This window comes from Vicugna pacos, chromosome 1 (assembly GCF_048564905.1).
Source record: "Vicugna pacos chromosome 1, VicPac4, whole genome shotgun sequence".
Classification (NCBI taxonomy): Eukaryota; Metazoa; Chordata; class Mammalia; order Artiodactyla; family Camelidae; genus Vicugna; species Vicugna pacos.
In genome coordinates, this window is record NC_132987.1 from 113,092,756 (window position 1) to 113,111,676 (window position 18,921).

General features: G+C 51.0%; 1 protein-coding gene across 2 annotated transcripts in view; it reads left to right on the top strand.

Moving 5' to 3' along the window:
• Positions 1-18,350, top strand: part of HUNK (hormonally up-regulated Neu-associated kinase) — a 101,528-nt gene extending 83,178 nt beyond the window's left edge. The window contains exons 8-11 of one of the 2 annotated variants that reach the window (XM_072968471.1): positions 2,420-2,503; positions 7,443-7,490; positions 12,306-12,486; positions 15,088-18,350. In XM_072968471.1, the coding sequence (XP_072824572.1) occupies positions 2,420-2,503; positions 7,443-7,490; positions 12,306-12,486; positions 15,088-15,746 (972 nt within the window). In that variant the 3' untranslated portion in view covers positions 15,747-18,350. The remainder of the gene's footprint in view (positions 1-2,419; positions 2,504-7,442; positions 7,491-12,305; positions 12,487-15,087) is intronic. The other variant, XM_072968481.1, reaches the window with a different exon arrangement.
• Positions 18,351-18,921: the final 571 nt, after the last annotated feature.

Consider the following 18,921-nt stretch of genomic DNA (forward strand, 5'->3'; position numbering starts at 1 on the left):
TCTGAAGTTTTCCAGTGCAATTTAAAGTCACGTGATAGCCCCAGATATCACAAAACTCCACTAAACAATAGTCTTAGAACCTTTTGTGAGGCTTTTATATTAGAGCGAAGGACAAAAATCCACTGACAGTTGGGGAAATGATATTCTCCCTGATGAGGCAGAAATGACCAAAATGACCAAAATGATGCCCGGAAGACAAGATGGTGAGAATGGGTCTCTTGTTATCAAATAGATTTGGGAGGCATTTCAAAAACATTGCCGAGCAGATGAAGGAGCTTTATGGGCGTTTTGTGAAACAACTGAACAGCAGTTTTGATGTTTCTAAGTGGATTCAGCTTAGGGTCCATCACAGATTTGACTTCAACAGGAAATTACCCACAGAACAACTTTTATTTGGTGAAACACCAAAGGAAAGATGTAGACAAGAAGAGACATTCTCTATAGTAAAAGGCTTTTTAAGAAAGAGTAATGTTTTGTGGGGGTGGGAAATAAAACACTCTGTAAGCAGTGATGGGACGACACTTTGGATGGAAACAGGTATGCAGCTTTGAGGCTAGGTTTCAGAGACAGTGCCACGGTCACAGGAAAGCTACTGCCGGAGAGACTTGAAGGCCAGGACCTTTGACACGTAGTGTGTTAATTATATCATTTTATTGTGCAGTAGGAGTGATTAAGAGATTCTCCTGTACTGTGCAGAGGCTCTGTTCACCTTGCTGATGAGCATAAAAGACTTGTTAGCCTTGAAGCTGTTTCTCATTTCTCTTCTGTAAGGAGACCATATGCCCTATATTTCTTCCTTATCTTATCCTTTTAAATTCCTATTTTATTGCAAATTTTATAGTGTACGTGATATATTAGTACAGTACATGCTTATAATTTTTAAATAAATATGCACATATTATTGATGCCTGCTGACAACTTTTTCACATGCTATGAGCTCAAGGTCACACACCATTTGGGGACCACCATGCCAGGAGACTAGTAGTTCTCAAGTAAAAAGACCAGAGGAGGGTCAACACACTGATTTTCTGTTTGAAATGATGAATTTGTTCAAAAAGTAGTTTTTAAAAAGTGTTTCCACGAAACTGGCTGTAAAGTTCACGATTTCACATATTTAAAGGATGACACTGCTCTTTTCCCAAGTAAGCTGGCAGATTCAGACATTCTTCTTTTGGCAGAACTGGTTCTCTGGCTACTGATCAGTAAGATAGAGGGGCTTTCGCTTTAAAAATAGTTTCTTTCTATGTCAGCCTCCACATCTACAGATGCAAACTTTGGCTGCTCGTGCCCTTAAGCAATCACGCGGCTCCTCCCATGTAAGAGACGTTTGCCTGAAGCTGTTGGGCTGAGTCTTGGTTTCTCCCGGTGTCTTGCCATCTGCTTTGTTTGCCCAGCAGCAGGGCTGCGAATGTTGCAGGGCTGCAGAGCTCTGTGGTTTTATCTGCTGAGAAGTTCCCGGAAACTCAACTAATGTAGTTCTAACTGGAGAAGGTTCTTATTTGATTGTGTCTGTTTCAAAATTTACCCTTAAATCATAGGACGTAGCTGGTCTGAGAACCACTGTCGAGGTGGGTGGCTGCTTTTAAGAGTGAATTATTCCCCACAGACAGTCATATCTGGTCCGATCAGTAATTTCCACACAAGGCTACTGTCATCGCACTGTCCCAGCTAATAATATCATTCGCTAATTACTGACAAACATGTAATTTTGAAAGTGAAACTAGTGAACTATAAAAAGTAAATATTATACCTTAATTATTCGTCATTTCTCCCCTTCTCCCTTGATTCTTGTTTCCTCTTTCTAAGACCTAGAGGCCTGGACTTTAATTTGGAGAGCCTGTAAAAGCATCCCATGAATATTTGTTGGTTGATCAATTAATCAGTCATTTAATTACACCTGCCACCAAAGAGCGTTACACCTAAGTCATGCTCCTGGGTCATCTTAGGGGTGGTTATCTGTCTTTCTGAAACGCTATTATGAATGGATGTGACTTTTATTGGGCGGGGAACTAGGGCTGTTTTTAAACAAGCAAGATCTGTGTCCTAGTCAGTAGTTCGATAAAATAAGCTGTTCCTCCCTGCTCACATATTCGGTCTCCACTTGCACGTCTTGGAGTGGTCTTCATCGCACAGGTGAGAGCACTGAGGCCCAGCGAGGAGCACTGATGAGCCCAGGGCCGCCTGGCCCTTTCCTGGCAGAGCCAGTAACAGAGACAGGTCACCTGACTCTGGGCCCGGCGCTCTCCCCGGGCTCCTGCGGGCTGACCTCCGATGAGGCTTTGCACTGCAATTAAGGGCCTTGCCAACCACATTCTGCCCTTTCTCAGCCGAGTGCTGGTTTAAAAATTAATGACTGCTTAATGGACATTTCTGCTTCCCATGAGTTAAGCCAGGCTTTTTCTCCCCTCTTCTCTGGTAGAAATCCGACATCCAGGACAGTGTCTGCTACAAGACCCAGCTCTATCAGATAGAAAAGTGCAGGCCCACCAAGGAGCCCTATGAGGTGAGTGACCCCCAAACACAGCCCAGGAGCTCTCTGGAAGAGTGGATTTCCATTTTTGTGGGGGTGGAGTGGAAAGGAAACCAATCATTATGGGACACAAAAGTAGCCAAAGACAAATACTCGCTTAATTAACTGAGCCTTTGAGACATGGTTTACAGCCAGGCCACCATCGCTCAGTCTCCAGACTGTGGTTCTTAGCTGGACCATACATTCGAATCCCCAGGGAGCGTTTGAACATCCGGATGCCCAGGCCGCACTTTGAACTGATTCTGTGGAATCTCAAGGGGTGGGAGCGGGGGGCAGTATTTTTTAAAGCTCCCTGGACGATTCCCTTGAACAGTCAAGGTTGGAAACCACTGGCAGAGCTCCAAAAGGCGAAAACGAGATGCTGAAAAATAGAAGTGAAGGTAACGCTGGGCATCAGAAGAAGAAAGTAAGATGAGGAACTGCAAAAAGTGTCAGAAAAGCCTTTCCAGGCAGTTGTCCTTGGTGGCCGGATGCTACCTAGAACATACCTGAGAGAAAATACCGAGGGTCTTTGATTTCAGGGTAAAGACTAGTATCATATTATCCCAAATTTGGACCCCAGATACACGCTTGTTAAGAGAATATGCCTGGGAAATTCAGATCCGGGGTCTGGAGCCCGGTGCCCCCAGGGCCCCTCATTTGCTGTTTTGTCGAGTGCGGCTCCTCTGCCTTCTCAGTGATTTTCCATGGAAAACGGAACCCACTTCCATTTCCCCTCCAGAGCCTCTTCCATGTGCCTGAGTCCCTCTGCCACCAGAGCGTCTCCTGGGACACCCAGGAATTCCTTCATTTGAGGAGAAATCAGAAAAGGACCCGCCCTCCATGCTCTGTGGGAGGCAGGTGGCCTGTCCACTGCCTCTTCCCTCTTCTGACCCATAAGTTTTCACCCTGATTCCACAAGCCTCACATGTCACTGGAGAAGGAAGGTCTCCTGGGTCTTTGAGAGGCATTGAGGGGCTGGGGGGTGGTGACTGAACACTGCTCTGGGCTCCTTGGTGACAGCAGGAAGCAAATGGGACACGACCCAGGCCAACCTGGTGATGCAGGTGATGGGGTACGGAGCTGCCAGATGCCACGTGTAAAAGTGGCTGCCCCAAGTGTGGAGGTGGGCAAGGTGTGGAGCTAGGGAGTGGTGAGTCTGACCGATCTAGACAGAGTCTGGGGGATGGCATGGTTCAGGGAGGCAGAGGAGACACTTTGATGACACAGAAACTGTCAAAGATGACGGAGCAGCCGGAGACCCACGAGGGAAGGGTGTCCAGGAGGACACAGTTAAGGTCAAGTATAAAACGGTCCGTGGTGACAACTGAGCAGTTAGATGTCCTGGAGGAAGTGGCAAAGGCAGAAAAGAGATCACGTGGATTTGGGGGAGTGACGACAGGGAGCATAGGTCTCTGGCAATGATGAGGAGAGGATGTGGCTTCTGCTTGGAGATGTGGCGTTGGGGAGGAGCCACGGTGGGGGAGGAGGAAGGAACGCCAGGGGTGAGTGGGGAGGGGTGTGCATTCAGAGCGGCCTGGGTGGGCCTCGCCTTGACCCCAGGCTGGAGGTGAGCCTTTGGAGGGGGATGTGCAGCCTGGGGCTGAGCCGCAAGCACACGCATGGCTTTTAGGTGGAGGTGGTGTAGGGGCCAGGCTCCCCTGAGCCCCAGACGCCTCTGGCCAATTGCTAACTAAGCCTCCTCTTGCATAAGCAAGATGTCTCAAATCTAGCACGCCTGGAACCACCTCTCTCCTGACCCCTAGTCTCTGTCTCCAAATGGCAGCCCCGCCCTCAGTACAGGGCAGAAACCCGGGAGTCCTTTTGATTCCTTGCCCTCACCCTGAGAAGCAGCACCGCCCCCACTCTCTCCATCCCCATTCTCCCCTCTTGCCTGGACCGCTGCCACAGCCTAACTGGTCTCCCTCCTTCCCCACGACTTCCTGGCACTCTGTCCTCCACACACTAGCCAGAGCAAGCTATTCACACTCAAGTCAGACCATGTCACTTCCCTGCTCGAAACTTTCAAAGGCTTCTTTCCATATCCTGGAAGGCAAACTCTATGACGTGGCCACCATGTCCTGGATTGGACCGGCTTCTGTCAGCTCCTCCAGTCTCCTCTCCCAGCCCCATCTGCCCCTCACATCCCCAGCCCCAGCCCTGCTTCTTGCTTTGTGCTCTGTCCCATGGGTCTTCCAACTTCTGTGCTCTCTTGGTTGCCAGGACTGTGCACACCCTGTTCCCTCTTCCAGAATGTTCTCCCCACCCCTTTCTGCTGAGTTGATGTCTATATATCTTCAGATCCCAAGGCAGGATCCTGTTCTCCTGGACCTCTGCCGTTGTCTGACCTCTGCCATTAGATCGCACCCCTCCAGTGAGGGCTGTCACACCACGTTCTGCATCCTGGGGCTTGTCCCATTGGCAGGGTTTCATTTGTTTAGGGACTATTTGAATGTCTCTCTCCCACTCTGGACTGTGAGTTCTTAAGAGCAGGGAAAGTCCCTAGAGCCCCCACAAAGCCTGGCATGCAGCAGGGGCTCAAGAAAAAATTTGCTAAATCAACAAATGAAATAATCGAGTTGACTTTGACCCAAGTCTCAGAAAAATAGAATTGAGCCAGCACCTGGAGAAGCTTGAACATTCCAGGTGGGACATCTAACTTGATCAAGGTGGAGGCACTGCTTGCACTATAGCACACAAATTGAACCCTCATCCCCTGAAGGCCACGCCCTACGGCAGGGAGGGACTTCTTATAGTCATTTGCACTGTGGGCAGTCACCTTGGCTGGGGTCCGGGCTTTGCAGAATTCACTCTTAGGCTCCCCAGCCTCTTGCTTTGCCTTTGACCTTTTAGGGCCTCAGGTAATAAAGCAAACTGAGATATACCACGTGCCCCCACGTGTGTGCCCCAGGTGGCCTCTAAGCCACTTGGCTGATACCCATGTCCTTGGTCGCTCTGGTACCTGACCCGGCTCATGTGTTCAAAAGTGTCAGAGCCACGATGGAAAAGGGGCCCCCTTTTTTTCCATCCAGCTTATTTTTCTCAGCTGATTATTTCTTTTGGCCCCAAAACACATGGTAAGCATTTTCAAGCATTTGTTGAAATATTTAATGGTTAGGGTTTGAATAGGAACGCTAGTGGGAAAACAGCATTTCAGTTTTCTATGATCCATTTGTTTTCTCCAAACTGCAGCGATCCTTGTGCTAAATAAATTACAGGCTATGACTAGATTATCCAACTCGGCTCTGTTGGAACCTAGAAAGTGGAATGGGGCCAGTTAGAAAAGGTGGTAAGAAAGTCTGAAGGAGGCCAGGTTTCCCAGGTGAAGCCCACTTAGAGCCTCTGTGGGTTTCCTTCCAGTTCCCATCAGTGGTCCTGGAGGAGAAGCCACCAGGCGGCAGGGGAGCTGGGGTGGGGAGCAGGAGCAGTGGACAGAAGTTCAAGGTTGCACACAGACGGGCTCTGGGGCTGTGTCCAGGCATTGAGGGCATGTGGTGGCCTCTTTCTTCTTCTCAATTCCAGTTCTTTTTCTCCTAGGAGACACAGGATCCAAATTAAGTTGAATTAAAAAACTTCCCTTGGGATTACAGTGCTGTCATTTTACGACTTTAACACTTTCTCCACCTCTTCTTCCTGTAACGGGCAGAGTGTGTCTGGAAATATGACACACTTGTCTCATCGAAGAACACCGTGGGCATGTGACGCCTCAGAGACTCCTTTCCCTAAAACAGGCCCTTGAGGACTGTAGGGGTCATGGAAGGGTGGTCATCACTTTTAAACTGGCTTATTAAAGCCACAGAGAGCCATTTTTGTTCAAGTCTTTAAAAATAATGCTGATTTGTAGGAAACTGTACAATAGCACGAGGAGGGCTTCTCTGTAGTGTCAAAGTGCCTCAAACAAAGGAATGTGGCATCTCACAGGTCTACAGGCAAGAAGTCCAAGGTTGAGATGTCGGCAGAGTTGGTTCCCCTGAAGGCTCTGGGAGGGATCTCTTTCATGCCTCCTAGCTTCTGGTGGTTTTCTGGCCACCTTTGGTTCCTCGACTTGCAGAAGCATCACCCCGATCTCTGCCTGCATCTTCACATCGTGTTCTCTCTGTGCGTGTGTGCGTGTGTGTGTGTGTGTGTGTGTGTGTGTCTGCGATCAGTTTCCTCTTTCTATAAGGGTACCAGTCACACTGCATTAAAACACACCCAGATGACTTCATCTTAACTTGACTACCTCTGTAAAGGTAACATGAACAATTACTCTTCTCAAAGGCAAAGGAGAGTGAGCGTTCACACCCCTCCAACTCCCCTCCACCCCCACTCCCGTCCCCAGGCTTCAAAGGGGATGTGACAGACCTGTCTTGACCCTGTCTTCAAGCAAGGTCACATCCTGAGGTCTAGGGGTTAGGATTCCAACATATGCATTTTGGGGGACTATAAATACTTAAAGGGGACTATAAGTTTAAAGGTAAAATATTACAGTGTTGGCTTTGTATCTTATTGCAGAATTTGTGCAAATTTTAAAAATAAATTTTGGAATCAGGTCAAGCTGTGCTGTTAGAAATCAGAATGGTAGTTACCTTTGGGGACGGGGTGAGGACATGGGGCACAAGGGACTTCCAGGTGCCCGCTGGGTTCTGTTTCTTCATCAGGGTGCTGTTTCCATACATGCTTCTGCTGTTTGAGAAAACATCGAACTACTTACTGGTCCTCAAAGCACCCCTCTATTACGTGTCCTAGACTTTAATAAAAACCTTACCTGGAAAATCTATTCAGGGCAGGAATTAGGACATCTGATGCCTGCTTCCACCACTATTTGATTTCTTGTCTATAGATATTGAAATGAATAATCTTTCATCAGAGCTGTCAGTGGTAGAGGGTAGAGTTTAGGGAATAAACAACAGGTGCAGCTTCTTGAATTGTTGAAAAATGCTGCTTTTTACAGGCCTCCCTGGACACCTGGACAAGAGACCTTGAATTTCATGCTGTACAGGTAAGAACTAGGGGGTTGTGATGGACAGTCAGAGTTCTCCAGAGAAACAGATCCAAAACCGTGTGTGTGTGTGTGTGTGTGTGTGTGTGTGTGATGCCTGGACACCCAGGGAAGAGCTGATGTTTCAGCTCGAGTCCCAGAGCCTTCTGGAAGCAGAATTTCTTCTTCCTCAGGACACCTCAGTCTTTTTCTCTCAAGGCTTTCAACTGATTCCATGAAGCCCACCCAGATTGTGGAGGGTAGTCTGCTTAACTCAAAAAGCCTGCTGATTTAAATGTCAATCACATCTAAAACATACCTGCAATGCAGCATGTAGACTGGGGTTTGACCAGACACGGGGTACCCTGGCCTAGCCAACTTGGCACATGAACGCAGCCATCACTATGACCCTGAAGGCTGGCGGATCTCTGCCCGGGGCTCTGGACTCTACACACCCCCATCTTGTCCAGTCCCGCTGTAAGTGGATTTATCAGAATCTCCTCAGATCAGACCAGTTCTTTCTATGTTTAGTTGACTTCTTTTTTTTCTTTAAACTGTCTTGCTATAACTACACGCTTGGCTATGCGTTCATGTTTCTGTCTGCATAGAAGTGGGGTTTGCAGCAGTCCAGGGCTTCCCGGCTCAGTGGCCTAACTTAAGAACCAAGCCCTCTTTTTCTCAACTCATTCGTGTGTTTCCTAAGGCAAAATCAGGCCTCTGTGGCTTTCCCTTATGTGATGGGCAGCAAGGAACCAAAATCAACGAACAAATGACAGCTGGGTCCCTGCACCATCCCGGGTGTCCACAGTCCACATCTAGTTCTGATGCTCCAAATCGCCACGTGAGGTTGCCTCATCGGCACGGGGACCCCAGGCTCCAGAAAGCCCACACTGAGCCCGACCTGATGGTTCCTCAAAGGGGACACTTCCGCTCGCCACCAGTCCCCAGGCCCTCTGCCGCGTCTTCACGCTCTGGGGTCAGCTCTTCACTGCGTGAGGGGTGAGGGGGTCCCTGCCCCCGCCCCCAGGCAGCACTTCTTCCTACAGCCGGGGTTGGGGGGGAGCTCAGGAGACATTGCCGCATCTGTCCTTGTTAGATGGATGCCTTTGCCTTGCAGGCAATGAAGCAGGTGAGATGTGAGGTTCATTTGTATCCCCAAAGAGCTGGGAGGGACCCATCCTTTTGGTTACAGATGGGGAGGTGCAGCCCTCAAGGGGAAGTGCCTTGCCGAAGGTCACCTGGCGATGCCTTCAGGAGCGAGACTGGGAAGGCAAGAGGAGGGGTCTCTCTGGAACCTGGAGTCGCAGGGAACAGTCTAGAGGCACCAGCCTCCGGGAGCTCACGTCTCAGAGGCTGAGGACCAGCTTCCTCCTCGTTCGGGCTGCGGAACCTGCAGACCTCCCCCTCCAGGAGCCCAGTGGGTCATCCCTCACTGGCTTCTTCCTCTCCTCCCTCAAACAGTCCATGACATCCAACACGTCTTGGGTAGATAATCCTTCATGGGGCCACACTTCCGAAGTGTCCAGTTTTGTAAATGTCCTTGCACATGTGTGGTGGGTGGGAAATGGTTTAAAGGAAACAAAGAGCTGTTTTGTGTGGGGCTTGCTTGCACCCGGTGTGTCACGTGGCCTCCTCTTGGCTCTGCCTTGAGGGTGCGGGATGAGCGCTGGCGGGGGCAAAGAAGACCCCCCCCGAACTGGCAGCTTCAGCTCCATTGCCCACCGGCAGGTGCAGTGGGTGAGGGGCGCACTGCCCACCCGTGAGAATCAGCAGGAAACCAAAGAGGCCTGCAGGCAGCCAGCGTTGCTGGGCGGGGCGCGGGAGTGGGTGCAGGCCTGTCGAAGGGGGAACATAATTAGTCCTTCTGAAGATCTGTTTCTGTTACATAAGGCAATTTAGCATCCTGCTCCCTCGGAAATCTCCTTTGGAGAAAATAGGCCATGCAAATGAAAAGGTAAAATTGGATGATCGGTTGCATTTGTAACCTGTGTCTGGAAGACAGGAGGTTGGCTGCTTGTAAACAAACCTGTGTCCTGGGGGCTGGTGACCCTTCCATGTGGACTGACCCAGGGGTTTGTCCCCTGCAGGGAGCGGTCAGGTGATGAACTCTTGGCATCCCCCTAGAAAACCGGTCACTATGAAGTCACCCATCCTTTTAAGCTGGAGAAGGGTGCTCTGGAGGGTTTTGGAGGAAGCACCAGGGTTCAGGACCCTGGGGTTAGTAAGTTCAGCAGGGGGCCCTGAGCAGGGTTTCCCGGAATCTTTAGCCTTAATAAGTCCACATACCCATTCTTCTGCCCCCATCGCGGGCTTTCTACTGGTTGCCAAATATACCTTTATCAGTTACAGCAGAGACTTCTAGAACCAAGCTTGGTCTATTTCTGCAGAAGAATCATTCTTGGACACCTTTTGATTCATGAACTCTGGGTGGTGATACTGGCCCCTTGAAAGTTTGTATCTTGATCCTCCAGCATTGAGGACCCAAGGAGACTTGGGAAGGAGCTGAGGTGAATGCAGGGAGCCCCGCAGGAAGCCCTCTAGGTGTAGGGACCGCAGAGCAGCCCGAAGGACGGAGTGCTCATCCTTCTAAAAAGCACCCTTAGACGGGGTGGAGGGAGGGGAACACTCCAGTTTTGTTTTTTCTTCCAAATGCTGTTTTATAACGTATCACCAAAGTACATTTGATTTCTTTTTTCATGTTTAAGGTGTAAACAGGTAGAACGAATGAGTTTTCTCATAAAAACAGAGATAGGAAGAACGGAGCCAAAGGATGGAATTCTGCCAGACTTTTTGGGACAGGAATGTGGGGAGGGGACAACGTGAAAACTCACTCTCCTTTGCCATAGAGAAGGGGGCCCGTTCGTGTTTGGTAGAAACAGGGAGAGGAAGGTGGTGGAGAACTGTGCTTGGCCTTGACCAAGATGACCTGGAGCAGATGTCCCCTTTCCCCTTCATAGCATCCTGCGCATGGCCCCCACCCCCTGTAGCATCCTGGATACTGACCTGTAGCCCTCGAACTACAATGTGGTCCCTGGCCCTGGCCAGTCGCTGTGTCCAGCCTCTCTCTCCACCCCTGGTACTGCCTGGCCCTGCCCCAGGCTTCCAGAAGGCAGCATGGAGTCAAGGGTTCAGAACACGGACTTTCAGGGAGGAAGATGAAAATCTGGGATGTTGTCTGGCTCCTAGGTGAATGATTTAACCACTGCAGGGTCCTCTGGAAGAGGGGAGGACAGGATTTGCCTCATCGCGGGTCCTGCCAGAGCAGCGTCTGGCATTCAGGCATCCTCAGTGAAGGCATCGGTGGCTGTTCGGATGCCGGAGGGGAGGCATTTGTGGAAGTGTCACCCCTCTTTTCCTCCCACCCACCCCCACGGGACGAGCCACCTCAGCCAAGGCCCAGGCCCCTGGGAGCTGCTGTCCCCATGGTGACACTCAAAGCTGGGCTGGGGGTCCCCACTTCCCATCTCTTCCCTGCTGTTCTTTCCCACTCAAAACCCCGGCATAATGAACCCCAATCCAAAAAAGCTTTGAAAATCCTCATTAGAAAGGGCTCTGCAAGTGCAGGGAGATGTTTCCTTGAGAAGCTTTTCAACAACATCCATGAAAAATAGATGAGCTCTCTTGAATTGCAAATGCTCTTAAAGTTTAAGGCAAAAATGTGAAAATCTGTCTCCCCTCTGCCCCGTCCCCCCCTCACTCGGGGTGAGGTCAGGGATTCGGTTGCCTCCGTTTACCAGCAAGCATCAAACACGATCTTTAGGGCCAGGAAAAAAACCTCTTAGTGGCATCACCCTTCCCAGAAGCTTGAACTCAATTCATTTTAATTCAGTTCAGCTTCCACTGGCTTTTTTGTTTTTGTTTTTCCATATTTCAATAACTGTTTATTACACTTTCTCTCCGTGCCTTGGCTTTATGCCAGAGGCTGTGGGGTTGAAGATTTAGAAAACAGTCAGATTCACTCCCATCAGACATTCTAATTGAGTTCAGTCAAGGTGAGACTGACAGCGCAAACGCTGAATCGAGCCAGTTTAAGTATACGAATAAGTGCCCCACGACCAGAGGTGGGACAGGGGTCAGAAACTCACCCAGGCTGGCTCCGGGCTCCGGGGGGCTGTTGTCCACCCCCTCGGATTGACTAAACACACCAACACTGAGGTTAAGATGGAAGCGGTTATGTTTCCTTTGCAAAGCTGCCTTTGCAAAACCACTACTGTGGGCAGAATCTTAGGGCCCTGCTTTCAGTAAGACGGCAGATGTCCTCAGGTCCTCATCTGCTTTGCCTCGGTTTGTTCAGTGTGTTCTGGAGTCACTGACCGCCCAGGGATGACCTTGTCCTTGTTGGAACACCTTGAAACAGCACAGTGCAGACAGCGAGGGACGACTGAAGCCCGCTGTGCCCAGAGAGAGGGAGGCGGGTTCCCTGGAGCATCACTGGGCCTCGGCCCTTCTGTTGTTCAACATGCAGCTAAGAGCATTGTGTTTTGAAAAACTGGGGTTTCTTAACTACTTCGATAACTTTTTATTTTTCAAGGTGTGGCTTTTTTAAAAAATTGAAGTATAGTTGATTTATAATGTTTCAGGTGTACATCAAAGTGAATCAGTTATACATACATTTTTTGCAGATCTTTTTCCATTATGGGTTATTACAAGATATTGACTGTATGTAATTCCCTGTGCTATACAGTAGGTCCTTGTTGTTTATCTATTTTATGTATAATAGTGCATATCTATTTATGCCAAATTCCTAATTTATCCCTTCCCCCAACTCTTCAAAGAGGAATCACATTGTATATTCTTGTGTGCATCTGAGTGCATATGTTTGCTTCTGATTTGAAGGATAAAAAGCCCAAAGAACAAGAAAAAAGAGGGGACTTTCTTCATCGGCCATTTTCCAAGAAGCTGGACAAGAACCTGCCGCCGCACAAACAGCCCACAGCCTCGCTCATCACGCACACTCAGAACACCAGGGCCCTGCTGAAGGACCGGAAGGCCACCAAGCCCGGCTTCCCTGACAAAGGTGCGTCAGCCGCGGGGTCTCGGGCCAGGCCTCTCGTGTTCAGCGACGTGGCTCTGTGCGCCCCCGGGACAGACCCATTCTCATGCCTGTGGGAAAGCAGAGTTAACACATGTGAGGTGCCCGAGGACAATCAGGGTCCACGCGGCATGGTGCTGGCCCCCTGTGCAGGCAGGATTTGGGAAAGTGGAGACGGTGTGCACGGTATTGAGGACAGGTCTTTGTTACATGGAAGGGGGGGCATGGGAGAGATCATGGGGTTCAGTACAATCCCTTCGTTTTAAATAGAAGTGACTGAGGTTCAGAGAGGGCCCTGGCTGTCTGACGCCAACCGGCGGTTCCCTGGGGAAGCAGGGAAGGACTGGGGAGGCCGACGCAGCCCCAAGCGGCACGGGTCTGCGGACCCGGAGAGGCGCTGGCTCTCACCCGGAAGGACAACCCCGCTTGGTCCAGTTTAGTCCTGCAGGTCTCACTGGAGGGCCCGTGCTTGCCCCTCCTTGGGAGATTCTCCTTTCTGGCTTTGGAACCAGCAGCGAATCTGGGCCCTTGACAGCGGCGTCCTGTGGAAATACCCCCAAGGAAGTCTAGATCGCTGCTGTGTTTGGGATAAACGTGCGGCCTCAGAGGTGGAGTCCATTCCTTGGTACTTTCCCAGGCCAACGGTCTTCTGTTTCTTTGCGTTTTTCCTTCCTCCTGGGAGTTGAGAGCCTGCTGGCTTAGAACAGCCCGGAGCCGGTATAACTGCTAACACTGACCACTCACTGTGTGGCAGGCGCTGTTTCAACTCTTACCTCAACCCAGTGAGATCATTCTCACCCCCATTTCTAGAGACGAGGAAACAGCAGAGAGCTGTCCGAAGTCGGAGAGCTGGGAAGTGATGGAGTCCAGGTTCCCAACCGCACAGCCTGGCCCTAGGGCTTTCCCTCCTGGCCTGTGTAGCCTACGGCCTCCCAGGAGGGTGGGGCGAAGAGGAGCTGGCATCGTGCTCAAGGGTCGGGCCGGTGTCCACGCCCTCCTTGCTGGGAAGGATGCAGGGTCTGGTCGGTGCCCCGGGGCTGACTCTGACTGGGGAGATTTGTAGGGCGAGTGTGTGAGGCAGCATCCCAGGATCTACAGGTGCGGGAAGGTGAAGGGAGCAGGGCTGGGCGGAGGGACAAGCTGGGCTGCAAGGTGGGAGCACGCGCGTCTCAGGGAGAGGGGAGGGGCGCCCGTGCCAGCTGGAAGCCTGGAAGACGTTAGCCGTCAGTGAAATCTTACTTCTCCCTGCCGGTGAAGCTCAGGCATCTGTGCTGGCCTGAGGAGGAGGTTTATTTCGGGATCCGTGTGTTTATTTATGTAAGGCGAGGAGGATTCCCAGTGCCCTTGGCTGCCCCTGACATCACTCCCGGTGGTGGCAGCTTGTTCCTGCCACTCGGCCCCGACGGGGCCTGTAAAATGTGACGGTAAAACAAGGCAGCTGACACAGAGCCTGTTCCCCAGGAACTTGGCTTTACTTCCCTTGGCTCCACATTCGTGGGGATTTTCCCTTTCTTTTCTGGCAGAATCTGCAAACCTGGATTCTAGTCTGTGCCAACTTGAGATGGAAACCGTGGGGATTGGCTGGTTGCCCTAAATATATAGATGGAAGAGTGTTTCTCCCTTGCTCAGAACTAGATGAGGCTCCAGGGAGACCAAAAGTCAGGAGGGAGTTCTCAAAAAGGAAGGGAGCTCTGACCCCATGCTACAGCACCGGTGAACCCGGAGGACGTTACCTTCAGTGAAACAGGCCAGTCACGAAAGGACCAATATTGTAGATTACACTCATATGAGGGACCTAGAGCAGTCAGATTCACAGACCGGTTGCCCCCGGCAACCGCTATTAGATTTGCAAGGGGAAGAGTTCCGTTTCACAACAGTGTGAATGCACTTAACACTACTGAGCGCTGCACTTAAAAATGGTTGAGATGATGAATTTATGTTATGTATTTTTTACCATAATTAAAAAAAAAAAGTCACGAGCAAAACCCTCTTTCCAGTTTTGATCCTGAGGACCAAATTTGCAAGTCCTCAGCATGCTGGATTCCATGTCCTTCCAGTGGTTTTCTGGTCATTCTGTTGAGCCATGTGCCTTTGTATTTAAAGGTTCTCTGGTGGGGTCCAGAATTTTAAGCAACCAAAAGGAGAGCAGAGGGGGCTGGGGTATAACTTAGTGGTAGAGCACGTGCTTAGCATGCATGAGGTCCTGGGTTCAATCCCCAGTATCTCCATTTTAAAAAAATTAGAAAAGCAATTTTTAAAAAGTAAATAAAATTTTTTTTAAAAACTTACTTTGAGGGGAAAAAAGAATTCAGAAGGAGAGTGGATGTTAAGCTGGTTCCACGAGGTGAATCGGAACCCAGGAGGCCTCCTGTCCCCAGCCTCCTGTCCCTTCTGTTCTAGGACGACCATCTGTTTCCCATAGGGTGAGTCAGATGCTGAGGCCGTTTGCTTCTCGGTTTCTCCTGACCTCCCTGGGTAACTTCTCACTGTCTCAGTCACGCTGGAGGTCGGAGCAGGTGGCAGCAGGGCCGTCGGCCCTGTTGGTGTAGCCATCTTCATGATTTCCTTTGCTTCCTTGATGTGCAGATTCCTTCGGCTGCCGCAATATTTTCCGCAAAACCTCGGACTCCAATTGTGTGGCTTCTTCCTCCATGGAGTTCATCCCGGTGCCACCCCCCAGGACCCCCAAGATTGTCAAGAAACCGGAGCCCCCTCAGCCAGGGCCTGGGAGCGCCGGCATCCCCACCAAGGAAGACCCCCTGATGCTGGACATGGTGCGCTCCTTCGAGTCCGTGGATCGCGACGAGCAGACGGAAGTGCTGTCCCCATCCCATCACTACAGGATCCTGAGCTCCCCCGGGGGCCTGGCTCGCGGGAGTCCCGGTGAGCGAACGCTCTCGCCCGTCCTGCTGCCCGGAAGCCCATCCCCCCTCCAAACCCCTTTGCACCCCACTCTGGTCTCCTTTGCCCACGATGATAAGAACAGCCCCCCCAAAGAGGAGGGCGTGTGTTCCCCACCCCCAGGGCCGGGTAACGGCTCCACGCAGCCCCTGGGGAGCCCGCACTGTGTGAAAAGCCGAGGCAGGTTCCCCATGATGGGCGTTGGACAGATGCTGAGAAAGCGGCACCAGAGCGTGCAGCCCCCGGCGGACAGGCCCCTGGAGGCCAGCATGCCCCCGCTGCAGCCCATGGCCCCCGTGAGCCTCTCCTTTGACATGGCTGACGGGGTCAAAGGCCAGTGTTAACTCGGCCAGCGGTGGGGTTCTGGGTGTTTCCACGGGAAGCAGTGAGCAGCTCCATGAGTCCATCAGGGTGTGAAGACTCAGAGGCCTCTCACGGAGCATCTTTCCCGGCCCCACCTCCTCCTGATGTGTGATGTCCCCACAGCTGAAACCTGCAGACCCAGAGCCCTCATACCCTGGTCTCAAGTCAGGTTCCCCCGGGGATGCTGGGATCCCCTGGGAGGTGGCCTTCTGTGCAGCCAGCTCCGATCATGCGCGGCGTCCCTCCTCCCACCAATCACCGACCCTTTGCCCACCTCCCAGCTGGGCCCGGGCAGGCAAAAACCGTGCATCGGCCTCTGGGCTCCTCCAGTTACATACCCTTCGAGCTCTTTCTCCATTTTGTGTTCTGTGTGTGCCTCTCAGCGGGTGGTTCCCTTTTCAGCAGTCAGAGGGGTTCACCCAGGCCACGGTTTCCCCTCCTTTCCTAGAAGTGAATCCCTGCAGGGTGGCAAGAGCTGGTGCCCCAGAGCACCAGCCTCCAGGAACCCCTGAAGAAGATGGGCAGGAGCCTCTGAAACCAGCACCAACCCCTCTGAGCAAAACGGGGCATCTGATCAAAGACTGATCCAAACAGCAGGGACCCTGGTGAGAGGAAAGGACCAGTGGGGACACTCATTTGCCAAGCAAGGTTTTGACTTTTTTTTTTTCTTTTTTGGTTGAAACTTGCTAATAGTTGAATTATCTTTCCCAAAGATGATTTTTCTTTATGTGATATCATTGAATCAAAGCAACATAATTCTTAAAAACCTGGATGGAGAGATGGAAAGCGATTTCGGCAAACTCCTGTTCTTGCGAGAGGATATGTGTGGAGGGCATCAAAGCTCACCCAGGTGATGTTTTTAGTGGCTGGTGGTCACTGATCACAGCCGGCCCTGTGTTCTTCCCGTCACACCCCCGGTGCCCCCCTCCTTCTGGAAGCTATATTGCATAGTCAGGTTTGCTTATTTAGAAAGAGAGAAAATGGTTAAGGTTGGATGTGGATGTACCCAGAAGACACCGTTACCTCTGTGCAGTGCAGTTTTCCAGCTGCCAAAAAAATAAGTTTGGTTTAGAACTCCGCCAGTTGGCGGTGAGCTGTGAGAGGCTTGCCTGGAGAGAATCACGTTCAAAGTACAGCACCACGTCTTCTTTGAAGAAAGCGGTGTTCCCCAAACAGGCTTTGAGTCCTTGTTTTGTTTTCACACCTTTTGCCAAGGATGGAACCAAAGATACATCTCCGGGTCTGTGTCCGTGCCGTCGCTGCATACGTGTTTTGTGGACCTCCGTGTTGTGTGACCGTGTCTGGCTGGAGCTGGCTTGGGGCTGGGTCCCCTGGGCCCTGGCACTTGGTGGGGACCACTCGGTCATGAGCAGAACTGGAAAAAGAAGAATCAGCACGGGTTGGATAGCCGTCAGCCTGGGAGACAGGTTACACTGCGGCTTGGAGTCTGTAACTGTTGGCTGGTGCAGGCATGACCAGAAACCACCGCTGTGGCCACCCCAGGGCTGGTCCTCTCAGCTCACTGATTCTGAAGCAGGCCTGGAGCATTGCAAAGCCTGCCTTCACTTCTGCTGGCAGCCAGCCTGCGCCAGAGGGCAGTGGGAGTGGTTCCTCATTCACCAGCGGTGACCTTCTGCCCCACACGTCTCTGGCTGAGTGAGGAGGGCACGGATATCTGGCTGTCCCCAGAAGCCACCCCTATGCCCAGTCTTGGCTTGACAGGATCTTGGGCTACAGCTTCCTGCTTGATAGGATTGCCCCAGCCCAAGGCGGTCAGGCTCCTGGCTGTTGGTGACATTCCTTTGTATGGCTCCAGACCGGGTTCTGGAACTTTCCATTGAAAATAGAGCTTTTTAAGCAGAGAGAAAGAAAAGAAGCATCGGAGAAAGGTCCCTCTGTCCATCTGCCGTGAAGTTTTGGGTTTTGATGGGTGAAGAAGCCGTTTCGGAGGCTGGTTTCCAGCTTCAAGGGCCCCCTCTGCAGGTTTGAGGGCTGCGTAGCTGTGCCTGTGAACTTCGTCTGGCCTTTTGTGTCTCTTTCTTGTGTTTTACTTGCCTTGGGAACATGAGTGTGTCACCGTTAGCTTGTCGGGACGCTTCCCGTCCCTCGCACGTTTCAAGAACACCGCAGACGATCCTACAACTGACCAACCGTGTCACCATTGGCAACTTGAACTGTGAACTCAGGTCAATTCTGAACCCAGTGAGGGGGTGCGGGGGTGGGGGGTGGAAAACTGTATTGTGTGTGTGTGAGCACCTGGCCCATCTATGAAATCGAGTAAAAGAAGAAATGTTAAATTCTTTTATTATTTTATTATATTTATATGGAAAACTTGACTCTCCCTTGGTAAGGACAAAGTGTGTCATTCGTTTGAACCATGACTGTCTCTCGTTAGTCTGCGCCTGTGAGCTCAGTCAGCCTGTACTTACCGACGGAGGTGACTGAACCAACATCGTGTGATGTCCTGGAGGAAAAGTCAACTTTAATTGTACGATTTGGTCACAAGTAAGGACTGTATTTATGTCACCATGATTAAATATATGTGCTTTTATAATGACTGTGAAATACACTTTTCCCTCACTCTGGCTGCTTTGTTTGTTTTGCTGATAAATATGAAAACTAAGAGGAGGTTGCAAAATAATCGTATCATCTTCTAGGTAAAGTTCTTGGCCCAGCAACTGACAGGATGCAAGACGGAATCGCGTTGTGGGTATTTGAAAGCATTTTCGGCTTCATTTCACTTGCAACAGGTGTGCCTGCAGAATCCATCTGCCTGGTGTGCAGCAAATGGCAGCTCAAGGCGAATCAGCATTTTTCTTTCCGGGCTGGGGGCCGGGGTCATGATCTTCCTTGAAGACTCTGAAAATGGCAAAGGAGGAATAACACCTGTGAACGTCACTTCTAGATTTTGTCCTTGTTTCAGGCCTTGGTGAGGGAGGTGGGGAGAGGGGCAATGAAGTGGAATGGGAGGGGTCCTGGATGGGCTGTTTGGATTGGCCCTGTTCCAGATTTATTCGTAACTCTTCACAAAAAGTTTTTCCTATATCCCACCTTGCTTAAACCCCATGTCCTCCGTGCAGTGGGGCTCAGAGGGTGGCATGGCGGAAAGCAGGAGGCCCACAGTTTGCGCTGCATGAAGCTTTCTATGAAGTTGGG